General features: G+C 40.9%; 1 protein-coding gene across 8 annotated transcripts in view; it reads right to left on the bottom strand.

Moving 5' to 3' along the window:
* ANKS1B (ankyrin repeat and sterile alpha motif domain containing 1B) overlaps positions 1 to 675 on the bottom strand; it is a 408,217-nt gene extending 407,542 nt beyond the window's left edge. For 2 of the 8 annotated variants that reach the window (XM_077178718.1, XM_077178715.1), the window contains exon 1: positions 413 to 675. In XM_077178718.1, the coding sequence (XP_077034833.1) occupies positions 413 to 546 (134 nt within the window). In that variant the 5' untranslated portion in view covers positions 547 to 675. The remainder of the gene's footprint in view (positions 1 to 412) is intronic. The other 6 variants (XM_077178724.1, XM_077178717.1, XM_077178719.1 and 3 more) reach the window with 6 other exon arrangements.
* Positions 676 to 14,535: the final 13,860 nt, after the last annotated feature.

The following is a 14,535-nucleotide window of genomic DNA, read 5'->3' as shown; positions in this document are numbered from 1 at the left end:
TGAAGCTGTCTTTTTACACAGAATTCCACGATGCAATGCCTTGTCTGTGATAAACACTTCCATCCGTGATTTAAGTAGCAATTGGAAGATGGAAATATCAAAGGAAGGGTAATTAATACATCGTATGTATTAGCCCAGCAGTCAAAACATAAGTTCTGCACCACAGCTAGTAACAGAATGAACAAGGACTCTGCAGACGCATTGAAGGCAGGAAATTCAGTACCACTATATTAATAAAATGACTGCCTGTGACTTTAAACCCTGGCATGCTTGTACTTGGCGAGAGAGTGAACGATTTATTGTTACTATGAAGGATGCGGGAATGGAAATGAAGATGAGAGGGGCGATGATAATAATGATAGGGAAGAACAGGTTAATATCCCCAGCATTTGATGGGGAACGATGTCCCTACCTCAATAAGCTGGATAAGGGAATAGCTCCAGATCCACTGCCCAGGATCCCTCCTTTCCTCCCAGAGAGGAGTTTCTCCACCAGAGCCACATTCCCAGTGCGAGCGGCTTCCAGCAGTTCCTGGTCCTTGCCCATGGTCGGGAACCGAGCAGCCCCCCACGGGAGAGCTGCACCCCGGGCCACTGCGGCCCCCTCCCTCCACAGAACGGTCTCCCCTCCCCAGACCCTGCCTCAGAGCAGAGCACAGCAGAGATTCCTGCAGTCCCTTCCAGACCAGCAGGAGCAGCAGCAGGAGGGAGGAGGAGAATCACCTCCTCCTAGTTTCACTGGATCATTTCTGGGTGGAGTGTGGAAGAAGGGGGGAGGGAGGGAGAGAGGGAGGACGAGGCCAATAAAGAACCTCCCCCCACTCCCATGCACACACAGCCCCGGCCGAGAGGATGGGGCGGGGGGAGCGGGCAGCTTCGGCCCCTATGGCCGGACGGGCCAGCGGGGATAACAACCCTCACAGAGGGATGGATGGATGGATGGATGGACGGACGGACGGACGGACGGACGGACGGACGGACGGAAGCGGGGAGGAGCGGGCGGAGGGAGGCAGGGAGGAGGCGCAGCCCTGCCGTGCCAGGCCCGTTGCTGAGGAGACGCGGCTGGCGCGCTCCCAGTGGCTGCCCGGGCGCGGCGCCCCCTCCACCCGCCCCGGCGCTCCGTCGGCCCCGCGCTCCACCGCGGCCGCCGCGCCCCCGCCCCGGCTCCGGCCCCGGCCCGCCCCGCGCTCCACTGCGGTGCCGGCAGCGCCGCCCGCCCGCGCCCCGCCAGGTGCGCCGGCCGCGCCCCCCGCGGCGGCTCCAAGCGGCCTCAGGCAGCGCCGGGCCGGGGCCGGCTGCCCGCGCTGAGCACGGGGGGCTGGGGAGGCGCGGGAGCCGAGGGAGCGGAGGGCGGCTCCTGCGGCGCGCCCGCGGGGCGATTGCCAGCAGGTGCGGGAAGGGCGACGGGTCCGTGGCACAGTGTGCGGGGCGGGGGCGCCAGCAGCACTCCGGCCGTCAGGGGCGCGCCGGGGGACCCGCACCAACAGCGCCGGCTCCGCTGCGCGAAGCGGTGCGGGCAGACAGGAAAAGCCGGGCCCCGCGGGGGTCAGGAGCGAATCGGGCAGGCGGGACTGCCGGCAGCTGCCGCACGCTAGGGTCGCGGCTTCTCAGTGTTTCCAAGGATAAGAAACACTGAGTATAGGTATAACTGAATATAACAATATATTTGGTGTCAAATCCAGTCAGCCCTTCTGGAGCTCCCGGTTCTGTTACAGAGACCTTTTAAATTGTGTGACTTTTCCGGGCTCCAAAATTAATCATTCCTCGTGGATTGTGGGTTCTTTCAAGCCATGCTGAAAATTCTCAGTGCTGGCCAGCTCATAGGCAGATCCTTGACAAATGCACCGTTTGATACTGTGCATGCGCAAGAACTGAATTATAGCCCCGTGTTCCTGTTTTAGTTTAGTGTTTGGGGTAGGTAGGACCATAGGTAAATAAGTTATAATCCCTCACCCTTCCCCCACTGGGATCAGTGGCACTCTCCCATGTGTTCCCACTCTCCTCTTGTGTTCACAAGAAGCAATGGGAGCAGTGGCAAAATAACATTGTGTTAGGCAAGATTCTAATGTTATGTTTTTGGAGTGTATTACACCAAACCTATGGTACATTTAAGGCAGTGGAAAGATCCTTGTTGATTTCACAAATGATTTGTTTTAGTCCCTGACAGTAACAGTTCTACAGATGTTTTTGTGTTTCTGTTAGCTAATTAAGCAATTTTAATATATTAAAATTTGATAGAAATTTCGTTGTGGGGTCCAGTTTTCTCTTAGAAAAGGAAAAAAAAACAATCCTTATGGAGACCTGTCATTTCAAGAAAGTCATCCACAGAAACAAAACAGTATATTTTAGCTAGAAAATGTAATTTACATAGTTTTTCATTTTCAGGATGTAAAATGATGTCTTCTCCAATATTGTCAGCAGGACACAGAACTGAACACATGCGTAAAATTAATAAGGACTCTAACTACAGCTTTTCGTATTGAAAGAGTCTGATATAAATAGGAATTTTAAGGCCTGATTCTGTGATCACAAGTGTTTCAATGTGGTTTGAATATATAAATGTGTAATCACATGAATTAGGATTTATAGTTTAAGTCCTTAGCCACAGCAGTCACAGTGGAAAACTGTAATTCAAAACCAACTAAAAAGTTGTATCTTGTTGGCACCCACTTGAGCATTAACTAGTTCCAAAGAAGTTAGCCATAAACTAAGAGCACCCCTGCATTCTGAATTTGTGTTAAGGGTGCCATAATTTCCCTGTTTTCCTTCCTTGCTTTTGATTTTGTAGGCAGTCACATGCATGGCCTGATAAACACCTTCTCACATGTATCCTCTGCATGCTCTGCATGAAGAGATTCCTTCCAGTTTGCTGAGGGCCTCAGAAGAGGTGCCAGTGTTTGGTGAGGAGCTAATTGTAAGGCAGGAGTGTGTGCATAAACCTGCACATTTGTGAAAAATTAGATTAGAAGCAGATGCTAAGGAAAATCTCAGGTTTTCAAGAATTTGTATTGTTTATGTGGTTGGATCAGCAGATGGCAAATATGACTCAGTATAAATGTTACATAATTCTTCCAGGGAAAATAAAATCTCAAGACTGTGCTCTAATTGAAATGATCGTCCAGAAAGCTGTTGAAGAACAGTAAGTAGAATCAGCATAGAAATATCAATGGAGCAGATGCATTCAGTAGCCAGCAAATTCAGAAAGATTTTATGAATGTCGAAAGGCTCAACACTCCAGTAAACCCATAGCCTAGTGCCCAAAACAACCTGTGAAGGCTGAATAGAAGATTTAGTTTCATTAACAAATATGGCAGAGCAGAGTAATTCCATCAATTTGAAAAGTGAAATGTAAGCAGCACTGTTTAATTGAGGGGTTAAATGTGGATAAATTCTAAGGGCTACCGAAGAGAAGAATTGAGAACATGGGCTGGTCTGTTTCCAGAGATGAAATCGACAGTGGGCTGTAGTAAGAAAAACAAAGTATCTTGACTGAGTTGAAAGTAAATGGCCAAACCCATTCATTAGATTAAGTGGACTCCTTTGTGTTTTTAAATGTCTTACTTTTTTTGCTCTGGGTAATACCAAGACAAGACTGTGGAGTGTTAAAAGATGTATGTATGATAAATAAGGGAATTAGACACAGAATGTAGAAACCTAGCTGTATAATTTGCAGTAGTTACAGATGAGAAAAATAATACGTAAAACAGCAAAGAGATCCTTCAAACTGTTGTATGTTTTTTGAGCAGTGATGTTCCATATGACAGCACAATTTTGATTCTAAGGTTTTAGTATTTGTAAAGACATTTTAAGTTATGACCACTGCAGCTGTCAGTGTCTAAGTGGCATCACACCTTCAATCTCAGAATTTCTCTCAACACAACATATGCTTTACCTTCTGTTTTCTTCCATTTTCTAAAATACCAGAGAGAGCACTTAGCCTACCTAGAAATTCTTTAACTGGTTTGTCATTTGAAAGGACTAGAAGTGACTGTAAAAAGCAGGGAGTTTCCTTAATGTTTTTACAATGCAACTATCACTCGGCTTTGTTCTCATATCAGGGTGACAACCTCTTCATTTCTTCCTCCTGCAGCCTCCCAGAATTAAAGGCAAATTAAATGGGTGCTTTCTAACATTCCATGACTTTTCCCTCTTTATTTCCAAGCAAATGCGTGGAAGAGAGTATGAAAAACTGAGTTGTAGGTATTGAAGAAAACACTAAATCCATGATACTAAAAAATAGTAGTGTAGAATAGCAAACATATTGACATCATATTTCAGGACTATGTATTATCAGTCCTCTCACGTAAAGATATAGGGAAGGCCTAAGATCCCGATTAGAAATTCTGAGGGGTATTCTGAAACAGAGCTCAAAATGCTAGAATAAACCATCAGCTCTTTTTGACAGCAGAAAATAAATTAGCATTAAATAGGCCTGATTATTATTCTAATTTTTGTGAAGGCTGCCCAAGAGAAAGCAGCATTTTTCATGCATCTGGGTGGCAAGTGTTTTTCAGTCTTGATATTGTCTTTTGCTCTTTAGAGTGTATATCTATAGCATAAAAAAGAAACTGAGTTTCAAGCCATGAGCTCTTGAGGCCAGGTGTGAATGCCATCATGTCCTGGTTGCCTGCCAAGGTGGAACCTGGATGCAGGTCAGCCCTCCTCGGGGATAGGCTCAGCAGGTAGATGGCACGGTGGACATGGCCTCAGTTTGGAAAACTGGGACACACCATAATACTCACATGATGCTTAGTGTAGCTCTCACCACTGAAATATGCAAAAGGACTTGCATCCTCCCCCACTGTAAAAGAAAATTATAGAAACTGGAGGTACTAAAACTAACTCATGAGGGATATAAAAACACCAAGAATTCTGTGGTCTTAAAAAACTGCATGGATTCTTGGATTCACCCAATTAAGTAGAAGCTGAAGTAACATGTGAGGAAAAAGCCATTTTTGACACCCATAACAATCCTGTCTCTGACCAAACAATTCTGACTGGATTCCATTTTCTATAAACACTTCCTTTCAAGCATGTTGAAAATTTGCATGGGAAAAGAATGGAAAACCAGTCCCTTGGTAATGTTGCACAACAGCAAGGCACTGTCTCAGCATTTGCAGTGACCTCATGGCATCATCTTTATGGGGCTCTGAACACATTAAGGGAGAGCAAGAAATTAAACTGTGATCCTGTCTCACAGCCACAAACCTACAGAGTCATCTGAATATACCATGGGAAGTGTGCTGCATTCCCCAAAGGGCTGAAATGTCCCACTGCTGGAAAGTGTCAAGGCCACACAGACTGCAGGTTGTGTCAGTGCTGGAGAGCCAAACCTCCAGAATATGGGCGTGGGATATTACTGACAGAAAGTCAGTACTGTTGCTGTGCCCTTTCCAGTACAGCTGTGATTTTGCTCTGATGGCAGGTGCTAAGGTTAACTGGGATATCTATACATATCTTTACATGTATTTCTTGTGTCAGAGCAGGTGGGATTAGCAGTATGATTATTCATCCAGTCCTTCTGCTCTGGGTTAGGCTTACATCAGTGTGCTATCAAAATATGCCTGAGACTATTTTTCATGCATTAGAGAGAAATGCACAATCAAATGTGGATACAAGTTGGTAAGAGCAGCATGCTGATTAGATGCCCCAATCCAGTGTGTGCTGACAGATACAGTGCAGTATTAAAGCTTTGCCTGTAGTGCTTAATGCACAGCTTATTGCATAAAAAAACAACTTGTTTCTACCTTGATACATTGCAACCTCTTTCGGACTATGAAATATTTTCATCTTCTTATCTTCCTTTGAGGATATGTACAACATTGCCTACACATCAGATTCTGACTGCCTGAAAGAAGGATCATAGAGAAGTCTCAGCTGCAACATGCAAGTGACAAGGGACTGCAACTGCAAGTACAGACAGCTGGTAGAATTGTGTGCAAGTGTTATCCTTGCTCTCCATCAGTAATATCCAGGAAATCAGCACAGGGGGCTGGTGTACTGTAAGGCAATAGTGTAGCTAGAAGTGTTCTGCCAGGGGGCCTATTCTCGTTTTGTCTCCTCTAGTAGTAACTATCCTACATGAATACATAGTGGTAAATCAGTCAGAATTAATACAAATGGTTGAGTGAACACTCGTACATCGTGCATTCTTTAGGTATGTTTTTATTTGTGCATACGTGTGGTAATGACCAACAAGGTAGAATGTATTTGAAATTTCAACAGAGAAATACAAGACAAAAATATTTGATTAATGTTGCAGTGGGAATTAACCTGGAACCAGATGGACACAGCACTCTTTTTTCTCAGTATAACATTGTCAAATGTACAGTATTCCACAGATTCTCTTACAGGCTCTATTTTACCAAATCCATGCAAGTTTTAGCTTTTATGCTTATTCTTAACACAAATTATGCAGATAGCTAACTTTGCACTGGATTCTTGGTCTGGCCAGGTGTTTTTTCCAGTGGATATAACTATTTGTGGTGAAAAAGTAGTTGACATTTCAACTACCAAGGCTTTTCTTTACAGGAGAGGTCCAAGGTGTTAACTGAAGTTACAGTCTCATAAGCAAAGGTTTTGTTGAAACAAATCAATAAATAAAAATAACTTGCCTGGACCAGATTCAATTCCCCAAAGAGTCTGAAGAACCTCAGATCTAACACTCACAGAATTAAAATGATGACCTGTGAGCTATTGTTTCAATTGGCCTTGGTACTAGATGAGTGGAAGGTGGCAAATGTGATCCTAATAACTTCTAAGGGGCTTGAAGGAGCCCTGGAGAACTACTGAGTTGATTTGCGTGCTTGGAAAATTGGTAGACACCTGCCTGCATACAACAGTGAAGATTCAGTACAGCTTTTGGAAAAGGAAGTCATGTCTTGTGTTTCTGTAGGAGTCCTTTGGAGAAGTCAAAGAGCATATAGAAAATTGCAAGTCAATCAATAGGTTGTATTAGGCTTTCCAAAAAGCTTTTGACAAGGTCCTTAGAGAATACTTTTAAAGAAATCAAATTGTTATTAAGAGGGACGATTCTCTTGTGAGTGTTTAAAGGAAGGAAAGTAAAAGGGAAAAATGGTCAATTTTCACATTGGTGAGAGGTTGCCAGTACAGCTGTATAGAGGTCTCTCCTAGGATCTGCACTGTCCGGCAGGCTCATAAAGAGCCTCTGAAGAGACTAAAAAGTGAAATAAAGTAGCAAAACAACAGATTTCAGGATAGCTTGGACTAAAACTGAGTATGCAAGAGTACATTGTTCTAGTAGATAGTAAAACAGAAGGTAGAACTCAACATTTTCAAAAGAAAGGAATAATTCTTTAGTGGAGGGATATTTTGGATTCCCCTTTTACAATTCCACAACTGCTGTTACATCTCCATACATGTCTATAAAATGTCCATTTAATGCTATATGGTAATCAAAACAGCAAACACAATTATTGGGAATTATTAGGAAAGGAAATGAGCAGCAATATGTCAGTGTATAAAACCACTGACTTTGTCCTGTCTCAAAAATATTACATCAGAACTAAGCAAGGTACAGTAAAGGCAAAGAGCTATGATCAGATATGATCAGATGTATAGTATGTACAGTCTTTGTAAAGCCTAAATAGACTAGGCCACTTCAGCTTTAAAAAAATTATAACCATAGGGAGATATAAATAGAAGTATATAAAATAAGGGACATGGGTAAAGTAAATCTAAAACAATTATTTTTCCTAAAGAAGAACTTAGGTATCACAGTGGTCAGGGGACAGACTTAAACCAAGTTAACATATTGTTTTCATTCAAATATTTTAATTTAGAATAGGCTTGGGATTGCTTTGTATTCTACTTGGAAACCCATGCTTTTGTTCTGAGAAATGACATGTTAGCATGCACCTGTATATGTGCACTCTGATAGCAGCACAGCACAAATAACAGGTATGTAAGCTTTGCTCATTGTCTTGCTAATTTGTTTTATCTCAGGTTACTGCCTTGTCTATGTGTAGTTTAATGGACTCTTCATATGTAAATTAAAATACACAGCACAGTGTTTACTGTGGTTTTGTACAGTACATATACAAACGTAGTTATTCTGATGTTAAGGGCACTGCTGCTGTCTGTCAAAACACCAATTAATATCAAATTTGTCAGAAAGGTGATTTTGTGAAGCTGGTATTTTGCTCCTAGCACAAGATTAGGGCCCCAACATATTTTATTCAGTTAGCCCAACAGTAAAAAGGTTCTTCATTCTTAATTACTTCTTCAGTCTCCACAAAACAACATTCTAGAGTGTTAATTAAAATTAGACAGCTAGTCCTGCACTGCCTAGGGAAGAAAGTTATTACTTTTTGCATGAGGACATGGTTATGCAGTGAATTTCTTAATCTCAATTACCTCTTGTGTAACTGGATTACAGAGGAAAATATTAACATGAGTAATTTGTTTGCTGATGTGCAACTCCCTCATTTTGAGCCTTCTAACAATACAATAAGTCTTGGTCTAAAAAAATAATTGGTAAAGTCTATGGCTAAACCAGCCAATTAATTTGATTTACACTTACTCATCTGAACTGAAGGTGACTATCAACCCCAGGCAAAAAGCCCTGATTTTATTTCAGCAGCTAAGTAAAAGCTAAGATCTCAAAGGAAGAACCATGCACAAAAATTATTCCATGTAAGATTAATGTTTCAAGAACATAATAGTGTACTGACCTACCCCAGAGCATCAGCAGCAAAGGTAGCAGAGAGGATTACAGGAATACCAGCATATCCATGACCCTCTTCTAACTGGAGCTGATTCAGAAAAACAGATCTAGGAATTAATCTTTGCATTCTTTCACATTGGAAGAAAGAAAACCGGTGCAGCTATTTGGGATAGAAGTTCTATTTCCATATTCTATTAAGAGAATAGAAAGTACAGAGACACACTCCGCTATGGATATGCAAATAGGCTGGCATAATCCTCAAAAAATACGCAATAATTAATGCAAAGTAATCTTTAATCAAATAATTAAGTATACAACAAATTGGAGCTAAAAAGATCCACCTCCAATAATGCTGGGTGAATAACTAAAGTAGGATGAATAATTCAAGTAGGAAAATTCTGAAGTCACATGAATCTGATAACTGCTGTTTTCTTACATTTGTTTCCTCTTTTCACACCTCTGGACCTACCACGCACTGTAGTTTTCTGAAAATAGACTTTGTGATGGCAAATTAATGAGCTTCTATGACACTACTATTTATCACATCATTCCTTTTTATATTGAAGATACAACAAAACATTTTTAAATTTGAAACATCAAAATATGGAACTGCCCAGTTTTATCTTGATGCTACTATTTCATCAAACTATTGCTTTTCCCAGCAATATCCCAGTGAGGACACTACCCTGCATTAGCCCAATTCCATTTCACAAAAACCTTCAGGTTGGAAGAGGTCATCGAGCCCAACCATTGCCCCATCACTGCCAAGTCCACCACTGCAGTGTCCATTAAGTGCTACATCTACACATCTCTAAAATACCTTCAGGGATGGTGACTCCCCCACTTTCCTGGCTAGGCTGTTCCAGTGCTTGACAACCCTTTTGGTCCAGAAATATTTCCTATGTCCAACCTAAACCTCCCCTAGTACAACTTGAGGCAGTTTCCTCTTGTCCTGTCACTTGTTTCCTGTCAGGGGAGGCTGAAACATTTCACCACCACTCCCACCATTTGAGCAGGGAAGCAACAGTTCAGATTTGCTGTGGAAGCCAAGTCAATTTCTTTTTTTTCTGATAGGATTTTTTTTTACATCAAAGCATATTTTCCAATTATTTTGAATGTTTTGATACATTTTGTAATGTACCTGGATCTAATGCTCATTGTGTATACAGTAACTAAACATTTGTAGCACCTCATTTAATTATTATTCAGTTTGTCTGTTTATTGTGCATTTTTCTCTTGCTACAATTTTTAAATTTCATTCCATAGAAATTCTCAGTCTCTCTTTTCTACTTCCTTGTAGAATACAACCCTGTATTTCTTGCATCCCACCCTGTTAGGATGGTTGTAGTGAAAATGTACATCATGCTGAGGACATGTTCGTGCTACAGCTCTGTCTTATCTTTATTTAGTTAAACACAGCTTCAATTAAGTTCTCATAGTAATCACCTCTAGTGTTTAGGGCTCAGATTCTTCTGGCAGGCCCATTTCCAGTGGATATCAGGAATGGTAGAGTGGGTGAGACTGGATCCTGAGTATTTGATACCTAAATTTCCTGTTATTTATAAATCCCACTTGAAGTAGGGTCTCCTTATTGGCATAAGAAGTTTCCAAGGGTCCTTAAAGTGAAAGGACATCAGCAAAGTGGGAGATTATGACAGTGTTTGTCAGTTAGTATCCAGCAAACACATGCAGTATGATGTTGCTCCATATATGAGTTTTATCACCAGATGGAGAAGAAAAAAAATAAATCTGTTACTGCCTATACATTACTATTTGCTGCTAAGTAAAAATATTCCTTTTGATTCCAGCAGCTGTGGATTTAAAGGCAGCCACACTGACATTAAGGTTGACAGCTATTCAGCCACATAGGAACACGTTTTCATGAATAAGGTGATGAGAATTTGTTCTAATGTGTTATTTTCCCTATGCTTATTTCAAACACTCTCCCTTTTTCCTCCTTGACTTACAGTAGCTAAATAAGTGACATGTTTTGCATAATGAAAAGGCAAAAGAGATTAGGTTGCCTTTGCCTGCTGAACTATTTTGTCAAGTCCCATTTCAAGGAGTCTTTTAAAAAATCTTCTTAATATTATGACTTTGAAGGAATTCTTTCCTGTTGCATAAGCTGAAAAAGCTTCTGATAATAGCAAAGGAAAGTTTAAGAACAGCATTCAGGTCATGACCTAGCTCAGATATATCTTCAGATGAGCATGAGTTTGAAACTTGTAGTTTCCACAAGTTACATTGCCAGCTGTTAGTGACTTGGAAAAATTTAGGACCCAGCTAAAGCAAATAGCTCTGATACTGCTTTAAAGAATTTCTCAATGACTGTTTGTAACTTACCATATTTCTTACATTACTCCTGAATAGGAAATTAAGTGCTGGGGGTGGCATATTTGTTATAATTCTTTAAGAAAGCCATGGTATAAGTACTTTCAAATACACACACACACATACAAACTCAAAAAGTCTGTAAATAGATGGGGTTTTTTTGGTGAATACTCTACCAATAGCAAATCTTATGTTTAGAAGGAAGTGATTTTTCAGAAGACTTCCTGCTATCTTCCTGCTAAGTTTGAGCAGAGAAGCCTCATTTCTACATAAAACTCAGTTCAGGTAAGCAGCTGTGATTTTGCTGGTGTCCAGTATATTCTCATGTCCTGCAACATATTCTAGTATTGGCACTGCAGGATGACATCTTAAAAAACTCTCTATTGTACCTATCCTGAGTTGCAGGCTCTTTTTAGAATTAAAAATAAGTGGAAGAAAAAAACTACATTAAGATTCCAGTGGAATAAAGAGACAGCTGCTTTCTATGCTATTTTCTCTATTTGACAAAAATAAAGCAACCCCATTCCTACAGTAAATTTTATATAAATTGCTTTCCTCTCTGCTTAGTCATTCTGCCTGTAAGTTTTTGAATAGCCAAACAGGATATAAAAAGAAATAACTCCAGATCACTTAGCACACACTATGGTGTTAATATAAACTGTCATGTTAGATTACCATCTGGCAAAGGTGCATAAGGTAAGCATTTGTATAGGATTACATTTGGTTATTCCCAAAGAAACACAGCAAATTTTTTTGTTAAAATGAGGGGTTCTTCTAGTTAGCAAGGAAATTAAACAAATAAATTGTTGATATCAAAGTGGACCTTTTCATCTATACAATGATAGGAAAACCAGAAAAATTTATTCTACACTTCCAAGAGATAATGATGAAGCACAAGAAATCTGTTAAAAAATCTTACCAAAAAGGTGACAATATGTAGAAAAATAAATTTTTATAAGTTTTTTTAAAGCTAAAAGGGGGAAGAAAATCTTTCTTCTGACACTGTTCAGGCAGTTCATGTGATTTACTTAAAGAGGGAAACATATGCCATAAAGACGGCAGTAGCAACAAAGCCAAGTTATGTAAATTTGAAAACAAGCCAGCCCTGATTTTCGGTCACGTTACGAGACGGAGCTGGGGCAAGCTGCCGGCCGTCCGGTGACCCTCGGCAGCGCGGCTCCCGCTCCGCCCCCTGGCGGCAGCGCTGCTCAGCGCGGGGAGGCCTCCGCGGCCGAGCGCGGCTCTGCTGGCCGGCGCGACACTCACTCACCGTCATGGACTGCAACGTGGTAATAATTCCCACTGCAAAGGCGTTCTGCAGTGCTCAAAAACTCCACCTTGCTAGAACAATATAATCACACTGACAGAAGTTGTTTCTGGCAGTTGCAACTTCCGTGGTAGCGGTGGAATGAGGTTTGCAGATTTGTTCCACAGATAGGTTGGGCAGAGGCTGCCTCTTTATTCAGCACTTACTGCTTCAGACCACCACTTCCCAAGTGCTCATCTGTCCATGTCTCTGTCAAATGTTTAAAATACTTACCAATTATCTAACTCAAATTAAATAATGGTGGTTTTAAACAGACTCTGTCCTAGGAAAACTGCATTAAACCAGTTCATGCATTATGCTCCACACACTGCCATCATACTCTCAAAGACACAGCATAAGTACATCTTATTTTTACTTCCAAAACAATGTTCTCAGAGATTGTTAAAACAATATTAAGATTTAATACTGAGATTACATGGCAGAAAGCTTTAGGAAATACATATATTCCACTTCCACTCATACTAAAATGAGTGATGGTGACAAAAAAAAAAGGCAGGAAAGAAGTGAAGGAATAATAAAATACAAATACTTTAATGTAACTGCTTAGAAGTGGCTTGGGCAATGGCAGACAAAACCAAAAGAATGTCCATTTGAAAAAGTTATTATCTACCCATTAAATAGGTGGCAATATGAAAGATTCATCTCTTTGGGATGCAGAAGTTATGCTTTATTTTGGGAGAGAACACAGGCTATCAAGAGTTTAGTTGATTTTTGGAGATTTAATTCCTGCAACTTGTTTCAGCTAGCAAGTAGCATGACACATACTTGCAAGACATTCTATAGCATTTGAGAAGCTGAGAGTTGCAAAAAAGTTTTTGAAATATTAAAGTGTACAAAAGTATCTTCCATAAACTTTAAAATCAGAACAATTTTAATTGTTTTTATATAAGCATGCTAAAAACACCTAAAACTGTAAACAACTGTAACTACGCAGCTTTTATTTACCAGCAATCTTTATGCTTTTCCCTAATTTTATTGAGAGACAAAGCTTTGTTCCTCCAGCAAAGACCACTATTCCTGTCCATGTTTTGCATCCCTTAACACCAATTAGCACAACCGTGGTGCTGCTTGTGCTCTCAGGTTTCCTGCTGTTACTAAGATGAGGGAGGAGGTCACTGCCAGGGACCTCAGCCGGGTGAGCTAAGCACACTGCTTGGTGCTGCCCCACTGGGAGCCACGAGCCTCAGCACGACAGAGCCTGCCACTGGGTTCACAATGAGGCACAGAAATTGGGGCTGCTATTCAAAAGGGGCATGGGTTGGAATTAAAAAAAGATAAGGTTGTATTGCGGGGCTGTCAAAAAACTCATTTCCCTATTGGGTGGGGTGAATTAGTGGATTTCACAGCAAGTGCCCACAACTTCATTGGTACTTAACATATCAGCAAGGTGATGCTCTGTTCCTACAGTACAGAAAAAGACATTCATTTATATCACCAGCTGAATTGGAATCTGATGTACTCTCTAAAATGTGCAGATGATAACAGTGAGCTGAAAGTCTACTTGAAGCATTTTGTGATGAACGTTTTAAGAACTATACCAATGTAAGCACATTATTTTATATAGAAACCATTGTGTCCATCACTACTTACCTGAATCTGGTCACTGCAGGGAGTTTGCTTCTGCAATATTTACATACACTTGATACTCTTGGAATTGTAGATGCTTGGTACAATTCTTTACCTTTATTATCACATGTGACTGCATTCACAGGAGTCCGAGGATGAGAGAAGAGACGAGGATCTGACTCCATGTTTCAGAAGGCTTGATTTATTATTTTATGATATATATTATATTAAAACTATACTAAAAGAATAGAAGAAAGGATTTCATCAGAAGGCTAGCTAAGAATAGAATAAGAAGGAATGAATAACAAAGGCTTGTGGCTCGGACAGAGCCCAAGCCAGCTGGACTCTGTGACTGGCCATTAATTAGAAACAACTCTATGAAACCAATCACAGATCCACCTGTTGCATCCACAGCAGCAGATAACCATTGTTTACATTTTGTTCCTGAGGCCTCAGCCTCTCAGGAGAAAAAATCCTAATAAGTAAAGGATTTTTCATACAAGATGTCTGTGAAAATCACATTCTCCATACATTTATTAAAAAATTATTTTGAATAAAGGTACCCATTATCATGGCAGACATAGGAAATTTTCTGCAGCTGGCAGTTATTCTTTAGAGATCATTTG

The sequence above is a fragment of the Agelaius phoeniceus genome, chromosome 5 (genome assembly GCF_051311805.1).
Source record: "Agelaius phoeniceus isolate bAgePho1 chromosome 5, bAgePho1.hap1, whole genome shotgun sequence".
NCBI classification, from domain to species: Eukaryota; Metazoa; Chordata; class Aves; order Passeriformes; family Icteridae; genus Agelaius; species Agelaius phoeniceus.
The sequence above is the reverse complement of the archived record's forward strand: the minus strand, read 5'-3'. Positions and strand labels throughout refer to the sequence as shown.